The 17,745-nt window shown below is 41.9% G+C and overlaps 1 protein-coding gene across 1 annotated transcript in view; it reads right to left on the reverse strand.

The window, feature by feature from the left end:
- Positions 1-210: 210 nt before the first annotated feature.
- LOC134966970 (B-cell receptor CD22-like) overlaps positions 211-17,745 on the reverse strand; it is a 60,986-nt gene continuing 43,451 nt past the window's right edge. The window contains exons 6-9 of the mRNA XM_063943980.1: positions 8,838-8,934; positions 7,254-7,287; positions 5,514-5,588; positions 211-2,076 (exon numbers count right to left, since the gene is read on the reverse strand). Of these exons, the coding sequence (XP_063800050.1) occupies positions 2,011-2,076; positions 5,514-5,588; positions 7,254-7,287; positions 8,838-8,934 (272 nt within the window). The 3' untranslated portion in view covers positions 211-2,010. The remainder of the gene's footprint in view (positions 2,077-5,513; positions 5,589-7,253; positions 7,288-8,837; positions 8,935-17,745) is intronic.

The following is a 17,745-nucleotide window of genomic DNA, read 5'->3' on the forward strand; positions in this document are numbered from 1 at the left end:
GGAGTGCGGTACATTTGGAAGGAACACATTGTTCAGATATAATTTAGTATTAGGATAGCACACAGATATTTATCGGGTGCAGACACATAAATAATTGGAGCCTAGAATCTTTATACTCATTATAAGAGTGACATCAAAGATATTAAATACAATAGGCGGCACACAATTTGGTTTTAAGAAATGTAATTTATTTTTATTTTCACACGAGACAGAAATCTGTCTAATAAACAATTCTTCTTTTCACGTTTTTCTATTTCTATATAAACATTTTTTTAATATTTTGCTTTGTGTGGCCTAATGTTTAGGCCATTATAATACTATATGGGATATTATGAATAAAGGATGACATTCCATGTGGGTATTGGTACTTTATGTTTGTAATAAAACAAAAACACAAATTTTTAATTATTAAAATAAGAATATCATAAAATAGATCTATAAAAAAAAAAAAGTGGGGGAGAGTGCACCTAGGTAAACTGATCTCTGCCACAATTTTTCTTCATTGTATACATTTTCAGATCAGTAGGTAGCACCAGCACTAAAATATCAATATTTGAATGGAAATTTAACGTTTAACCCCTTGTAGCAATATTCACTCATCTAATATTGGTTCTGGTGCAGGATTTTTTCTTTGTTATATCATTAATGTGTTTTAACCTTCCTCTTTTTCTGTACAATATATTGGTAGCCACACTCACATTCCAGGAGGTAGTTTTCACCTTCCATTCACATGAGATGTGGTGCTCAATTTGATAAATCTTATTTGTTTGACTTGATTTAAATTCAGTTGTTAGTTTGGAACTTTTCTTCCTAAGTTTTTGCAGGCTGCAGACAATAATGGCGCCCTTTTGTTATGCCTGTTTTTTCGTGTTTTCATTGGTAATGTAACGTCTTACTAATTCTTGTTGAAGATTCTTGCCTTTTTTTATAAATAATGTTTGGCTTATTTGGAATGAACGTTTTGAGTTTATCATCCATTAATATTATGTCCCAATTTTTATTGTACGATTGGGTAGAAGTTTTTGTTTTATGTACAGATACTGTATATTGTAATCTCCTTAATTGCCTTTCAGGTATGTTTGCTACCCATTTTCTATGGTGGTTACTAGTTGTTTGTAATATGTTGTTCCCATCTACCTCTTTAATATAAGTTATTGTGTGTATTTTACCTTTATTGATGATTATCTCTAGATCAAGAAATAAGACTTATTCTTTGTTATTTTTCAAATTTAAATTACTACTTGTTTGTTTTTGTTTTGTTTTCTCTCCAACTCACAAGTGCTTATACTGCCTTTTATCTACTAGAAATATAGCTTTTATATTTTAACTGGACATTAACAATATTTTTATTTCTATTTTATATTTTTGCCCATATATACACGGTTGACTCACATTATTATAACCACCTCCTACATTTGTTGTTGGTAGGCGATGAAGTAACACCTGCTGTGATTAAGTTTAATGCAATATTATAGTGTAGACTTGATAAAATACTATAACCTATTAAATACGAGATATTTTTCTGATTCATCCAGAAGCGTCCTCTGCTCCTTTCTGCCATATTAATCCAATAAAACTACACTATTAAGCGCAGATTCCCTCAGTTTCTTAAATTGAAGTTTGGTTTCTTTAATAAGATTTGGTAAAAAAAAAGAACACATGCAAATAATTATGTCATGTCATAGACAGAGAAGAAACAGAATACAGTGACGTTCAAATGATTGAATACATCAAAATTACATATTCCCAATAATTATATTTGCTTTGTATTCTAGAACAAACAACAAATGAAAAATCTATAGTATGTATCAAATAATGCAAAAAGGAAAAACAGGTGTATTGCACTAATGTAAGAGTATAAGGGAAAGAAGAGAATATAATGACATTTTTAATATCAGACAATGTGTTAGTTCTGGTGTGAGGGTTTCAAGTATATATGGATTGTGATAGACAACCTGTCCTCAGTATACTGTAGTTGTACGAAACGTGTTTTATTTATTAATTTATTTTTCAAACATTGACATTTTCATATTCAGGAATTGCGGCTCTCATCCTTCCTGTGACTGTGATTACAGGCTGTAAGAGAAAATGAGAAATATTGAACAATATAGTGTTTTTACTGCATCATGATGTCAGGTAGTAAAACATTTAAAGAATCATTTTTGTGTCATTTTGACGTTCATCTACAGATGTTACAGCACCTCACCTACAATGGTCCTCTATGCCCACTGCTGGTTTCAGCTAACACCATCCTGGGGAAATATTCGCTTATGGTGAAATTCTAAACTTCATAAACTAAGGCCACCTAACACAGAAGTCTATGGAGATGGCGGTAAGTGGTGTAATATGAGGTAGTGCAGAAAGAAAGAAATCAGTGATTGATTTGTGGTATACCTTATGTAATATTATATCACGCTCTGACATAGGGCCTGATTCAGAGCTGACATTACTGCGATGGCAGTAGTAGTGGGAGCGATAAAATGTGAATGCTAATCTTAGTCTTTTCCTTGTGCACTAGCATGCGGCAGAGAGTTATTGGCATATTTGCTAACGTACATGTTTATAACAGTGGAGATGTTTGCCATGGCAACCAATCAGATTATAGCTATTATCTTCTAGATAGAAGGTGCTAGATAAATGCTAAGTATAATATGATTGGTTGCTATGGACAACACCTCCTCTTTAGTACACTCACGCTTTACTAAATTTACCACTACAAGTGCTGAGATGCCCATTTTTAGTGTCCATCATCACTTGCAACAGCCTATAGGATGCCAGACCCTTGATAAAGGTGGTTACACACCAAAACAGCTGTTGCGATGGGGATCTGACTACATGCGGTTCCCACTGCCTGTGCCTTGATGCTGATACATATTGTAATGATATGTTGTTATTGGATGGTGAAAGAGACAGCATTATGTTAAATCAGCCATTTTGTATAATGGCAGCCATTCAAGATGTATTTCAAGCTATTTTTTATAGGTTTATAAGTAATGCTGACATTAATATGATATATGCATGAGACCCTTAGCCCTAGCAACCTGTATAAGAAATATGCACTCCAACATATTGATAATGGTCAAAGATCAGCTCAGGTGCATATATGGGTTATTAATCCTACCTATCCTAGTTTATTAAGTGAATTTTTGTACTTGCATAAACAAAACTTATTGATAAGAAATAGTAGCTTGTTAGAAAGATAATTTTTAAGGGCAAGCAACTCCCTATTAGCTTGTTAGGCTAATAAGCCTAAAGAAATTCACTCATGCAGATTTATAGTTGCTAGATAGTATTTTTTTGGGGCAAGATTCCCAGATATTGGCAAGACACCCAGAAAAAGACCTTCAAGAGTTTTGAAGGAATTAGAACAGTTTTAAATATAAAATCATCTTTATAACTGTTGTAAGCTTTGTATTTAATAACTAAAAGCATGTATAATGCTATATAATAAGTTTCAACCCAATAAGCAGTTATGTGATTTTACGTTTCATAATTTGGTATTGATATTTGGTATAATTAATGAACAGAGCCAGCTATATGTTAGTATATGTAATTTCCTTAAATTAATTACATAGATATTTCTGTGAGAAACTATTTGTTAAGAGCAATATGATTTCTCCAGCTGCAGTCACAAGGACATTTAGTTAACTCCCAGGCTAAGATAAAACTTTAATTGCATGATGAGAACATTAAAGGAGTATGTTTTGGAATGTCCCGGTGACAATGGAAAGAAGGCTTTCAAGATTAATGTCCAGATGACGATAAGAGAAAGGCCTTCTCATTAAATGAATGAGCAAACAGTGATGAGAATATATATACAGGAATGCTATAATTGGTTTCATTAAATCATTGTTTATCTTTGCACATGGTGTACTTTGATTGGCTAACACACTGCCATGCCGTTATTCCTTGTTCATTTGTGTATAAATAAAGGCTCCTAAAGCAATGAGTCAGATCAGAAATGATTTGCTGAGCTTCTATCTCCTGTGTGTTGTCCAATTATTTCTGGTCTCCAGCCGGCTGCTAAGTACAGAACCACTGACTGATGTTCAAGGGTATTAAACAGACGACCAAAGGATGTTGATATACGGAGTCTATCTCCCACAATGGCTTTGCTTGCCCATAATTAAAGGCATTGATAAGTTTTGGGATATATATTGGAGTGACAGTTTTTGCTTTCTCATGGGCCTCTGGTGGTGTTGATATTTTATTGGCCACCAAAAGATATTTTATCTACTGGAAACCATTTCTTTGTCATTTTTGTAAGTTTCCAATCTGATGACGCAGGCTGTGACCCACAAAACACATAATTTAGCTTAGTTCCATGTAAACTGTCAATTTTATGATCTGATACCAGTGCAAAATTGGAGAAATGCATACAGTATTTCAGCATTGATCAGAGACTGATACATCAGCAAGGCTGTACCGGTGTGATCAGTTTGGGAGGAAGTCACATAAGTTTTAGAGAGATTTTCGGAGAGTATTTAAAACCGTGTTTCCCAATATCAGTCCTCAAAGCACGCTAACCTGGAGCGTCACTTACCCCTATGACACCTGCTGCAGCGGTCAGTGATCTATGCGCGTGCCTGTAAAAAGGGTGTGTGGCTTCATGGGAGGGGGCATGGCTTCTCAGGCTGGGGCACGGCTTTAGATCCTGAACCCCTTTTTTATCACTCCGGGTATCCAGAAGATGTGGGTTGACTAAGGAGACTGCTGTGGCTGCAGTACCAGCTCCTACACAGTGACAGAAGCCGGGTGCTGCACGTAATGTGACAGTCACAGAGCAGGAGCTGGCATTTCGGTGTCAGCCCTTGGCAAGTGACAACTGGTTGCGGCCTGCACCCTCATAGTGATGCCACTGACACTAGCACTCCATGTTTTAAGGATACTCATGCTTAAGTACAGATGCGTAAATCAAAATAAATGAGGTACAAATTAATTCACGTGTTCAAGTGTGGGTAAACTTAAAACCTGGCCTTATAGTGTCCCTTGAAGCTACACGCCCTGTTTGCATGTGCACGCATAGATCACTTACAGCTGCACCAGGTGTCATAGGGGTAAGTGACGCCGCTAGTTAGTGTGCCTTGAGGACTGAGGTTCGGAAACACGGATTTAAATGCTATATGAAAATCTCCCTCTTAAACTTATGTAACTTCCTCCCATACTGCTCACACTGGTGCAGCCATACTGATGTATCAATGGGCAGAGGTTGAGAAGCACTGATTTAAAGACTTGAAGAGTGAAGTAGGATCTGCCACGCATGACAGGAATAACATGTTATCAGAGAATTGGCAGAAATGTTGTAGAAGCCAAAGCGCAGGCACATCTAAGGGAGCACTACGACAAGAATGTTTAGATGAGGTTAATGATATATGATTATGTCCATGTATTACTATTAATTTTAATTAAATCGGTTTTCATTTGGAGATAATATAGTTTACCATTCAGCCAGCAAAACAAATAAGTATTACATATTTCCTGTACAATCATACAGTATCTAATGGTGTAATTACCTTTAAAGTGTCATAAGGAGTTGACATACCACTTTTCACTAGATCCGTGTATGTGGCTTCTTGGAGTTCTGTGGTCTAAAAAAATATTTAAATGTCAGAATTAAGTATTGGGAGAATTTGTTCTCAAAAGTACTGTAAATGAGCTAAAGAGCAAAGTAGGGGGGTAATTCCAAGTTTGTTCGCAGCAGGATTTTTGTTAGCAGTTGGGCAAAACCATGTGCACTGCAGGTGGGGCAGATGTTTGCAGAGAGAGATAGATTTGGGTGGGGTGTGTTCAATCTGCAATCTAAATTGCTGTGTAAAAATAAAGCAGCCAGTATTTACCCTGCACAGAAACCTATAATCCACCCAAATCTAACTCTCTCTGCACATGTTATATCTGCCCCCCCCCCCCCCCCCCCCTCCATCCTGCAGTGCACATGGTTTTGCCCAACAGCTAAAACATTTCCTGCTGCGATCAACTCGGAATTAGCCCCTATGTACGGTACAATGCAAAAGGGACCTTTCAAGGTGATTGGTATTGGCCGACAGCAATATGTTCAAATCAATCTAAATAAAGTACCCTTTGCTATGCATGGAATACATTCACACCTCTCCACTTGCACAGAGCACTACTGTAATGACGAACCATTAACCAGAACTTATAGACACAATGGCCCAGATTTCTCAAGCCTTGGAGAGTGATAAATTGCATTGTAATAAAGTACCAGCCAATCAGCTCCTAACTGCCATGTGACAGGCTGTAATTGAAAAATTATTGGTTGGTGCTTTATCACCATGCAATTTATCACTCTCCAAAGCTTGATAAATCTGGGCCAATGAATGGTCCACAATGTCCTCGGTTACCTACGGAAAATAATGACGAACTAAAGGTATAAACTGCATGGGAACATTGCTGCTGGGATTCTATTGTATTCCAAGCCTGACAAAAGTTGAACACATTCTGTAAGACCATTGACTAAGTTGGTCTGTTAAAGGCCTATAAGCAAGATAGTACAGTGACCAACCAGATTACAGGAAAGAAACATATAATAAAACATACATATAATAAAACAATGGTGCGTGGAGGTATGGAAATAAACTGAAACAAAAAGAAGAGAAGGAAAAGGAGTGAAGGGGAGGAGGAGGAAGTGATTATAGCCGCTACAAGTAAAACTCCTTGGTAGGCCTGCAGAGATCCAGGGAGGATTGAGAACATCTGTCACACAATTTGTGACATTTAGGCAGAGCCTTTCGGCTAGTGTAAATATATCGCTCATGGTGCTCGCTATTTATAAATATCTGGCGGATCAGAAGCACACCATGAGCAAGCAATATATAAAACTTTGGCTACACTGCACATGCCCAGGACATAGCGGTAGACAGAAGCATTGAATCATTCCTTAATATCCACGCTGAATAAGCACAATTTAACCTCTGCAGGTAGAAGCCTCAGGAGATAGGTTGTATAACCAACCGAACCAGCAGCTAGAAATCGTGAACCCCCTGCACACTCTGTACTCCCCCCTGCACACTTTGGACGGCGCTGGTAATTTATCACGCGATCTTGGGCTGTGTACAATATAAGCTTAACAGTTTGATGGTGCCAGCACCCGATTGGTCACAGGCATTTATTGCTTTGCTGCCAATAAATCAGATTTGAATGACTGAATGAGACACACTACTGTTGTATTCATTGCTTCACAATTGTTTCATTATATCACAATAATGTATAAATGTTTGCTATCAGTAAGTACATACCTCATTGCTTGGTGACTGCTGACATTTGTTCTTTCTGTTAAAAAATATAACACGGTAAGTAAGGGAACATTGTATTGCATCTCATTAGGATAAATGTTTACCTGTCACCTACATACAGGGGTAACAGTCAGATTGTGGGGCAAATCAGTATCATGGAAGCAGCATATATAGTCAATATAAATTAATAACAGCAATTAGACATGAACTCTGCAATCCTCTAACTATAAGTTTAGGCTACAAAATTCTGCTTCCTCCATGTTCAGTCAATGAATAAATAGTATGAATGGTCAAACAAGAATCTCCTACTGTATGATCATTCCTTTAGAATGTAAGCTCTCACAAGCAGGGCCCTCTTCCCTCATTTGCTTATCCTATTCTTACTTTAATAATCCTCAACTGCCTGCAAATTCTGCAGTTTTCGGCCACCTTGATACTTATCTCAGTGTCATCTGCTGATGAAGTTATATTTAGTTACCCTGTACTTGTCCTGTATTGTCTTCAACTGTGAGTCACTGTTTTCCTGTTTTGATTATGTGCATACAGTATGTACTCTGCAATTGGGTGCTGCGGAACCCTTGTGGTGCCATATAAATGAAGGATAATAATAATAATAACAATAATCAACACTTCACAAAAATTACCAGACCTGTGAGGGCCACACATCAGGGTACCAATCACTGACCAATTGTCAGCCAACAATGATTGGCATTCCATTGGGCACTGTATAAAATCCCAGATTTGCCTACTGTGACCATTATTTAGTCTGGATTGTCTAATCGTAGAATTCCAACATGCTGGTTGTAGTATGTACTGGTTCAGGACAAGAGAGGACAGTATCACTTTAATCACGTTAGCACAGGCAGCAGAACCTTGGCCCTCATTCCGAGTTGATCGCTCGTTCTTTTTCATCGCATCGCAGTGAAAATCCGCTTAGTACGCATGCGCAATGTTCGCACTGCGACTGCGCCAAGTAATTTTGCTAAGAAGATAGGATTTTTACTCACGGCTTTTTCTTCGCTCCGGCGATCGTAGTGTGATTGACAGGAAATGGGTGTTACTGGGCGGAAACACGGCGTTTTAGGGGCGTGTGGATGGAAACGCTACCGTTTCCGGAAAAAACGCAGGAGTGGCCGGAGAAACGGGGGAGTGTCTGAGCGAACGCTGGGTGTGTTTATGACGTCAAACCAGGAACGACAAGCACTGAACTGATCGCACAGGCAGAGTAAGTGTGGAGCTACTCTAAAACTGCTAAGTAATTTGTGATCGCAATATTGCGAATACTTCGGTCGCAATTTTAAGATGCTAAGATACACTCCCAGTAGGCGGTGGCTTAGCGTGTGTAACTCTGCTAAATTCGCCTTGCGACCGATCAACTCGGAATGAGGGCCCTTGTTCCTTGTATGAATGTTCTAGCAGAGTATACACCACAGGGGGACACTCTCACCCTACAACTTCTCATTTCCAGAACCTGTGTCACATTCATTTGACATTCTGTTCGGGAAGTTTAAAATCTATGTTACAACTGGATAAATCTGTCAATTCATATTATATCATATTATAATTAAAAAGAAAAAACTTTTTTACCTCAAACAAAAGTAGATAATGAGAAAAAACAGAAGAAGACATATTATTCCAGATATTGCCAAATAAACAACAATGTTTGTCTGTTCTTCAGCCTTTCCTGTTGGAAATATAAACGGAGATTAAATGATTCAATATAAATTTGAAATGTGATACTAAAAGAGCTGTTCCAATATAAAGGAGGCATAGTAAGATATGTTATTTTCTCATCAATGCTGGAAACATGAACAAAACTATTCCTGGGGGGGGGAGAAGGGGGATAAGCCCTTGTGTGATTTTCCCACACACACTTAGCAGTTAGTGTTGGGTAAATAATAATAATAATAATAATAATAATAATAACGCGGCATACCAAAATGTTGCATACCACAACAACAATCTATGAGGACACATCTGTAGTAATAGTTGCAGTATTGATCTTTACTGGCACACTACCGGTGAGTGCAAGCCATGTGATGATCATGTTGTAGTTTAATTGGAAGATCTTACCTACTGTAGGGGCTGGCAGACAGGTTAGTATTAGAGATGTGCACTTGAAATTTTTCGGGTTTTGTGTTTTGGTTTTGGGTTCGGTTCCGCGGCCGTGTTTTGGGTTCAACCGCGTTTTGGCAAAACCTCACCAAATTTTTTTTGTCGGATTCGGGTGTGTTTTGGATTCGGGTGTTTTTTTCAAAAAACACTAAAAAACAGCTTAAATCATAGAATTTGGGGGTCATTTTGATCCCAAAGTATTATTAACTTCAAAAACCATAATTTCCACTCATTTTCAGTCTATTCTGAATACCTCACACCTCACAATATTATTTTTAGTCCTAAAATTTGCACCTAGGTCGCTGGATGACTAAGCTAAGCGACCCTAGTGGCCGACACAAACACCTGGCCCATCTAGGAGTGGCACTGCAGTGTCACGCAGGATGGCCCTTCCAAAAAACACTCCCCAAACAGCACATGACGCAAAGAAAAAAAGAGGCGCAATGAGGTAGCTGTGTGAGTAAGATAAGCGACCCTAGTGGCCGACACAAACACCGGGCCCATCTAGGAGTGGCACTGCAGTGTCACGCAGGATGGCCCTTCCAAAAAACACTCCCCAAACAGCACATGACGCAAAGAAAAAAAGAGGCGCAATGAGGTAGCTGTGTGAGTAAGATAAGCGACCCTAGTGGCCGACACAAACACCGGGCCCATCTAGGAGTGGCACTGCAGTGTCACGCAGGATGGCCCTTCCAAAAAACACTCCCCAAACAGCACATGACGCAAAGAAAAAAAGAGGCGCAATGAGGTAGCTGTGTGAGTAAGATAAGCGACCCTAGTGGCCGACACAAACACCTGGCCCATCTAGGAGTGGCACTGCAGTGTCACGCAGGATGGCCCTTCCAAAAAACACTCCCCAAACAGCACATGACGCAAAGAAAAAAAGAGGCGCAATGAGGTAGCTGTGTGAGTAAGATAAGCGACCCTAGTGGCCGACACAAACACCGGGCCCATCTAGGAGTGGCACTGCAGTGTCACGCAGGATGGCCCTTCCAAAAAACACTCCCCAAACAGCACATGACGCAAAGAAAAAAAGAGGCGCAATGAGGTAGCTGTGTGAGTAAGATAAGCGACCCTAGTGGCCGACACAAACACCGGGCCCATCTAGGAGTGGCACTGCAGTGTCACGCAGGATGGCCCTTCCAAAAAACACTCCCCAAACAGCACATGACGCAAAGAAAAAAAGAGGCGCAATGAGGTAGCTGTGTGAGTAAGATAAGCGACCCTAGTGGCCGACACAAACACCTGGCCCATCTAGGAGTGGCACTGCAGTGTCACGCAGGATGGCCCTTCCAAAAAACACTCCCCAAACAGCACATGACGCAAAGAAAAAAAGAGGCGCAATGAGGTAGCTGTGTGAGTAAGATAAGCGACCCTAGTGGCCGACACAAACACCGGGCCCATCTAGGAGTGGCACTGCAGTGTCACGCAGGATGGCCCTTCCAAAAAACACTCCCCAAACAGCACATGACGCAAAGAAAAAAAGAGACGCAATGAGGTAGCTGTGTGAGTAAGATAAGCGACCCTAGTGGCCGACACAAACACCGGGCCCATCTAGGAGTGGCACTGCAGAGTCACGCAGGATGGCCCTTCCAAAAAACACTCCCCAAACAGCACATGACGCAAAGAAAAATTAAAGAAAAAAGAGGTGCAAGATGGAATTGTCCTTAGGCCCTCCCACCCACCCTTATGTTGTATAAACAGGACATGCACACTTTAACCAACCCATCATTTCAGTGACAGGGTCTGCCACACGACTGTGACTGAAATGACGGGTTGGTTTGGACCCCACCAAAAAAGAAGCAATTAATCTCTCCTTGCACAAACTGGCTCTACAGAGGCACGATGTCCACCTCATCATCATCCTCTGATATATCACCGTGTACATCCCCCTCCTCACAGATTATCAATTCGTCCCCACTGGAATCCACCATCTCAGCTCCCTGTGTACTTTGTGGAGGCAATTGCTGCTGGTCAATGTCTCCACGGAGGAATTGATTATAATTCATTTTAATGAACATCATCTTCTCCACATTTTCTGGAAGTAACCTCGTACGCCGATTGCTGACAAGGTGAGCGGCGGCACTAAACACTCTTTCGGAGTACACACTTGTGGGAGGGCAACTTAGGTAGAATAAAGCCAGTTTGTGCAAGGGCCTCCAAATTGCCTCTTTTTTCTGCCAGTATAAGTACGGACTGTGTGACGTGCCTACTTGGATGCGGTCACTCATATAATCCTCCACCATTCTTTCAATGGGGAGAGAATCATATGCAGTGACAGTAGACGACATGTCCGTAATCGTTGTCAGGTCCTTCAGTCCGGACCAGATGTCAGCATCAGCAGTCGCTCCAGACTGCCCTGCATCACCGCCAGCGGGTGGGCTCGGAATTCTGAGCCTTTTCCTCGCACCCCCAGTTGCGGGAGAATGTGAAGGAGGAGATGTTGACAGGTCGCGTTCCGCTTGACTTGACAATTTTCTCACCAGCAGGTCTTTGAACCCCAGCAGACTTGTGTCTGCCGGAAAGAGAGATCCAAGGTAGGTTTTAAATCTAGGATCGAGCATGGTGGCCAAAATGTAGTGCTCTGATTTCAACAGATTGACCACCCGTGAATCCTTGTTAAGCGAATTAAGGGCTCCATCCACAAGTCCCACATGCCTAGCGGAATCGCTCCGTGTTAGCTCCTCCTTCAATGTCTCCAGCTTCTTCTGCAAAAGCCTGATGAGGGGAATGACCTGACTCAGGCTGGCAGTGTCTGAACTGACTTCACGTGTGGCAAGTTCAAAGGGCATCAGAACCTTGCACAACGTTGAAATCATTCTCCACTGCGCTTGAGACAGGTGCATTCCACCTCCTATATCGTGCTGAATTGTATAGGCTTGAATGGCCTTTTGCTGCTCCTCCAACCTCTGAAGCATATATAGGGTTGAATTCCACCTCGTTACCACTTCTTGCTTCAGATGATGGCAGGGCAGGTTCAGGCGTTTTTGGTGTTGCTCCAGTCTTCTGTACGTGGTGCCTGTACGCCGAAAGTGTCCCGCAATTCTTCTGGCCACCGACAGCATCTCTTGCACGCCCCTGTCGTTTTTAAAAAAATTCTGCACCACCAAATTCAAGGTATGTGCAAAACATGGGACGTGCTGGAATTTGCCCATATTTAATGCACACACAATATTGCTGGCGTTGTCCGATGCCACAAATCCACAGGAGAGTCCAATTTGGGTAAGCCATTCCGCGATGATCTTCCTCAGTTGCCGTAAGAGGTTTTCAGCTGTGTGCGTATTCTGGAAACCGGTGATACAAAGCGTAGCCTGCCTAGGAAAGAGTTGGCGTTTGCGAGATGCTGCTACTGGTGCCGCCGCTGCTGTTCTTGCGGCGGGAGTCCATACATCTACCCAGTGGGCTGTCACAGTCATATAGTCCTGACCCTGCCCTGCTCCACTTGTCCACATGTCCGTGGTTAAGTGGACATTGGGTACAACTGCATTTTTTAGGACACTGGTGAGTCTTTTTCTGACGTCCGTGTACATTCTCGGTATCGCCTGCCTAGAGAAGTGGAACCTAGATGGTATTTGGTAACGGGGGCACACTACCTCAAGAAATTGTCTAGTTCCCTGTGAACTAACGGCGGATACCGGACGCACGTCTAACACCAACATAGTTGTCAAGGCCTCAGTTATCCGCTTTGCAACAGGATGACTGCTGTGATATTTCATCTTCCTCACAAAGGACTGTTGGACAGTCAATTGCTTACTGGAAGTAGTACAAGTGGGCTTACGACTTCCCCTCTGGGATGACCATCGACTCCCAGCAGCAACAACAGCAGCGCCAGCAGCAGTAGGCGTTACACGCAAGGATGCATCAGAGGAATCCCAGCCAGGAGAGGAATCGTCAGAATTGCCAGTGACATGGCCTGCAGGACTATTGGCATTCCTGGGGAAGGAGGAAATTGACACTGAGGGAGTTGGTGGGGTGGTTTGCGTGAGCTTGGTTACAAGAGGAAGGGATTTACTGGTCAGTGGACTGCTTCCGCTGTCACCCAAAGTTTTTGAACTTATCACTGACTTATTATGAATGCGCTGCAGGTGACGTATAAGGGAGGATGTTCCGAGGTGGTTAACGTCCTTACCCCTACTTATTACAGCTTGACAAAGGCAACACACGGCTTGACACCTGTTGTCCGCATTTCTGTTGAAATACTTCCACACCGAAGAGCTGATTTTTTTGGTATTTTCACCAGGCATGTCAATGGCCATATTCCTCCCACGGACAACAGGTGTCTCCCCGGGTGCCTGACTTAAACAAACCACCTCACCATCAGAATCCTCCTGGTCAATTTCCTCCCCAGCGCCAGCAACACCCATATCCTCCTCATCCTGGTGTACTTCAACACTGACATCTTCAATCTGACTATCAGGAACTGGACTGCGGGTGCTCCTTCCAGCACTTGCAGGGGGCGTGCAAATGGTGGAAGGCGCATGCTCTTCATGTCCAGTGTTGGGAAGGTCAGGCATCGCAACCGACACAATTGGAGTCGGACTCTCCTTGTGGATTTGGGATTTCGAAGAACGCACAGTTCTTTGCGGTGCTACTGCTTTTGCCAGCTTGAGTCTTTTAATTTTTCTAGCGAGAGGCTGAGTGCTTCCATCCTCATGTGAAGCTGAACCACTAGCCATGAACATAGGCCAGGGCCTCAGCCGTTCCTTGCCACTCCGTGTGGTAAATGGCATATTGGCAAGTTTACGCTTCTCCTCCGACAATTTTATTTTAGATTTTGGAGTCCTTTTTTTACTGATATTTGGTGTTTTGGATTTTACATGCTCTGTACTATGACATTGGGCATCGGCCTTGGCAGACGACGTTGCTGGCATTTCATCGTCTCGGCCATGACTAGTGGCAGCAGCTTCAGCACGAGGTGGAAGTGGATCTTGATCTTTCCCTAATTTTGGAACCTCAACATTTTTGTTCTCCATATTTTAATAGGCACAACTAAAAGGCACCTCAGGTAAACAATGGAGATGGATGGATACTAGTATACTTATGGATGGACGAGCGACTGCCGACACAGAGGTTGCTACAGCCGTGGACTACCGTACTGTGTCTGCTGCTAAGATAGACTGGATGATAATGAGATGAAATCAATATATATTATATCACACTAGTACTGCAGCCGGACAGGTAGATACATTTATTATGTAATGACTGATGACGGACCTGCTGGACACTGTCAGCTCAGCAGCACCGCAGACTGCTACAGTAAGCTACTATAGTAGTATGTATAAAGAAGAAAGAAAAAAAAACCCACGGGTAGGTGGTATACAATTATGGATGGACGAGCGACTGCCGACACAGAGGTAGCTACAGCCGTGGACTACCATACTGTGTCTGCTGCTAATATAGACTGGATGATAATGAGATGAAATCAATATATATTATATCACACTAGTACTGCAGCCGGACAGGTAGATATATTTATTATGTAATGACTGATGACGGACCTGCTGGACACTGTCAGCTCAGCAGCACCGCAGACTGCTACAGTAAGCTACTATAGTAGTATGTATAAAGAAGAAAGAAAAAAAAAACCACGGGTAGGTGGTATACAATTATGGATGGACGAGCGACTGCCGACACAGAGGTAGCTATAGCCGTGGACTACCGTACTGTGTCTGCTGCTAATATAGACTGGATGATAATGAGATGAAATCAATATATATTATATCACACTAGTACTGCAGCCGGACAGGTAGATATATTTATTATGTAATGACTGATGACGGACCTGCTGGACACTGTCAGCTCAGCAGCACCGCAGACTGCTACAGTAAGCTACTATAGTAGTATGTATAAAGAAGAAAGAAAAAAAAACCACGGGTAGGTGGTATACAATATTATATATATATTATATACAATTATATATATATATATATATATTAAACTGGTGATGATTATTAAACTGGTGGTCAGGTCACTGGTCACACTATCAGCAACTTGCAAGTAGTACTCCTAAGCAGACAATCACAATATATATTATACTGGTGGTCAGTGTGGTCACAATGGCAGTGTGGCACTCTGGCAGCAAAAGTGTGCACTGTACGTTATATGTACTCCTGAGTCCTGCTCTCAGACTCTAACTGCTCCCCACTGTCAGTGTCTCCCCCACAAGTCAGATAATACAGTCACACTATCTATCACTTCAGCAAGTAGTAGTACTCCTCCTAATGCTCCCCAAAATTACTACTGTGTCTCTCTCTACTGTCTCACTCTCTTCTCTATAAACGGAGAGGACGCCAGCCACGTCCTCTCCCTATGAATCTCAATGCACGTGTGAAAATGGCGGCGACGCGCGGCTCCTTATATAGAATCCGAGTCTCGCGATAGAATCCGAGCCTCGCGAGAATCCGACAGCGTGATGATGACGTTCGGGCGCGCTCGGGTTAACCGAGCAAGGCGGGAAGATCCGAGTCGCTCGGCCCCGTGTAAAAAAAACTTAAGTTCGGGCGGGTTCGGATTCCGAGGAACCGAACCCGCTCATCTCTAGTTAGTATGTGACTGAACATTGGAGGCACTTTCTGCTAATCAAGCACTGGATAGGAAGATCTGGGAATGGAGTGTTTTCTTCTCCTGGGACTAATAGTCTGAACCCCCGATTAGTAGAAAGCACTTCCATTGACTTTAGTGTTATCTGATGGCTTTCCTGTCAGAGTTAGTGCATGCCTCACGTTTACTGAGTGATAATACATTCTATAAGTCCTATAGTGTTTTGGAGATTAAATACATTGCATTATAATACTTTCTGATGCATATGTTGTTTGTCTTTTTGGGAGTATTTATCTCTACTGAACTAAAGTCCTGTGAGGAGTGTTACTGTAATGCATATTATTGCAATGTTTTGTTACATACTGTATATTTATAGTATCTTTATCCTACAATAATAAAGCTGCACTGATTTTACAGATATCCTGGCTGCAATTTAATTACCAACATTTGTTTTATATACCACCTGAATCATGTATCTTTGTGTCTGTCGAAGGTACTGTTCTTACCTCTCTGCTGGGGTGTGGTACAAAACTAGTGAATCTCAGATGAGAAGCAGACCAAGGGGGTCATTCCGAGTTGTTCGCTCGTTATTTTTTTCTCGCAACGGAGCGATTAGTCGCTAATGCGCATGCGCAATGTCCGCAGTGCGACTTCGCCAAGTAAATTTGCTATGCAGTTAGGTATTTTACTCACGGCATTACAAGGTTTTTTCTTTGTTCTGGTGATAGTAATGTGATTGACAGGAAGTGGGTGTTTCTGGGCGGAAACTGGCCGTTTTATGGGAGTGTTGGAGAAAACGCTACCGTTTCTGGGAAAAACGCGGGAGTGGCTGGAGAAACGGAGGAGTGCCTGGGCGAACGCTGGGTGTGTTTGTGACGTGAAACCAGGAACGACAAGCACTGAACTGATCGCAGATGCCGAGTAAGTCTGGAGCTACTCAGAAACTGCACAGAGAAGTCTTTTCGCAATTTTGAGAACCTTTCGTTCACAATTTTGATAAGCTAAGATTCACTCCCAGTAGGCGGCGGCTTAGCGTGTGCAAAGCTGCTAAAAGCGGCTTGCGAGCGAACAACTCGGAATGAGGGCCCAAAAACCAGGTATTACCAAGTTGTATGCAAGGCACCCACTACAGTACACCCTCACCACACTGGGGTGCCACATACAGTATACATAAAGTGTTATAGCTAAAACATTAGTTGATTGCATCTTTGTGGTTTTAGTTTGCTTGATTTCTCTCTGGTTGAGTCAACTTGTATTATTTTAATAATTTTGGTTTAATAGATTTATTTTTAGTGCTTTTGCGGTTTTTTTTTTTAATTATTATTAATTTCATGTTTCTTTACTTATAAAGTGTACCTGGCTGCTGTACTGTATATAGGGGGTAATTCCAAGTTGATCGCAGCAGCAAGTTTGTTAGCAGTTGGGCAATACCATGTACAGTGCAGGGGGTGCAAATGTAACGTGTGCAGAGAGAGTTAGATCTGGGTGGGTTATTTTGTTTCTGTGCAGGGTAAATACTGGCTGCTTTATTTTTACACTGCAATTTAGATTTCAGTTTGAATACACCCCACCCAAATCTAACTCTCTCTGCACATGTTACATCTGTCCCACCTGCAGTGCACATAGGCCCTCATTCCGAGTTGTTCGCTCGCTAGCTGCTTTTAGCAGCATTGCACACGCTAGGCCGCCGCCCTCTGGGAGTGTATCTTAGCTTAGCAGAATAGCGAATGAAAGAGTAGCAGAACTGCTAATAAATCATTCTTTGCAGTTTCTGAGTAGCTCCGGACCTACTCACAGATTGCGATCAGCTCAGTCCGTTTAGTTCCTGGTTTGACGTCAC

Source organism: Pseudophryne corroboree, chromosome 10 (assembly GCF_028390025.1).
Source record: "Pseudophryne corroboree isolate aPseCor3 chromosome 10, aPseCor3.hap2, whole genome shotgun sequence".
In the NCBI taxonomy this organism is placed as follows: Eukaryota; Metazoa; Chordata; class Amphibia; order Anura; family Myobatrachidae; genus Pseudophryne; species Pseudophryne corroboree.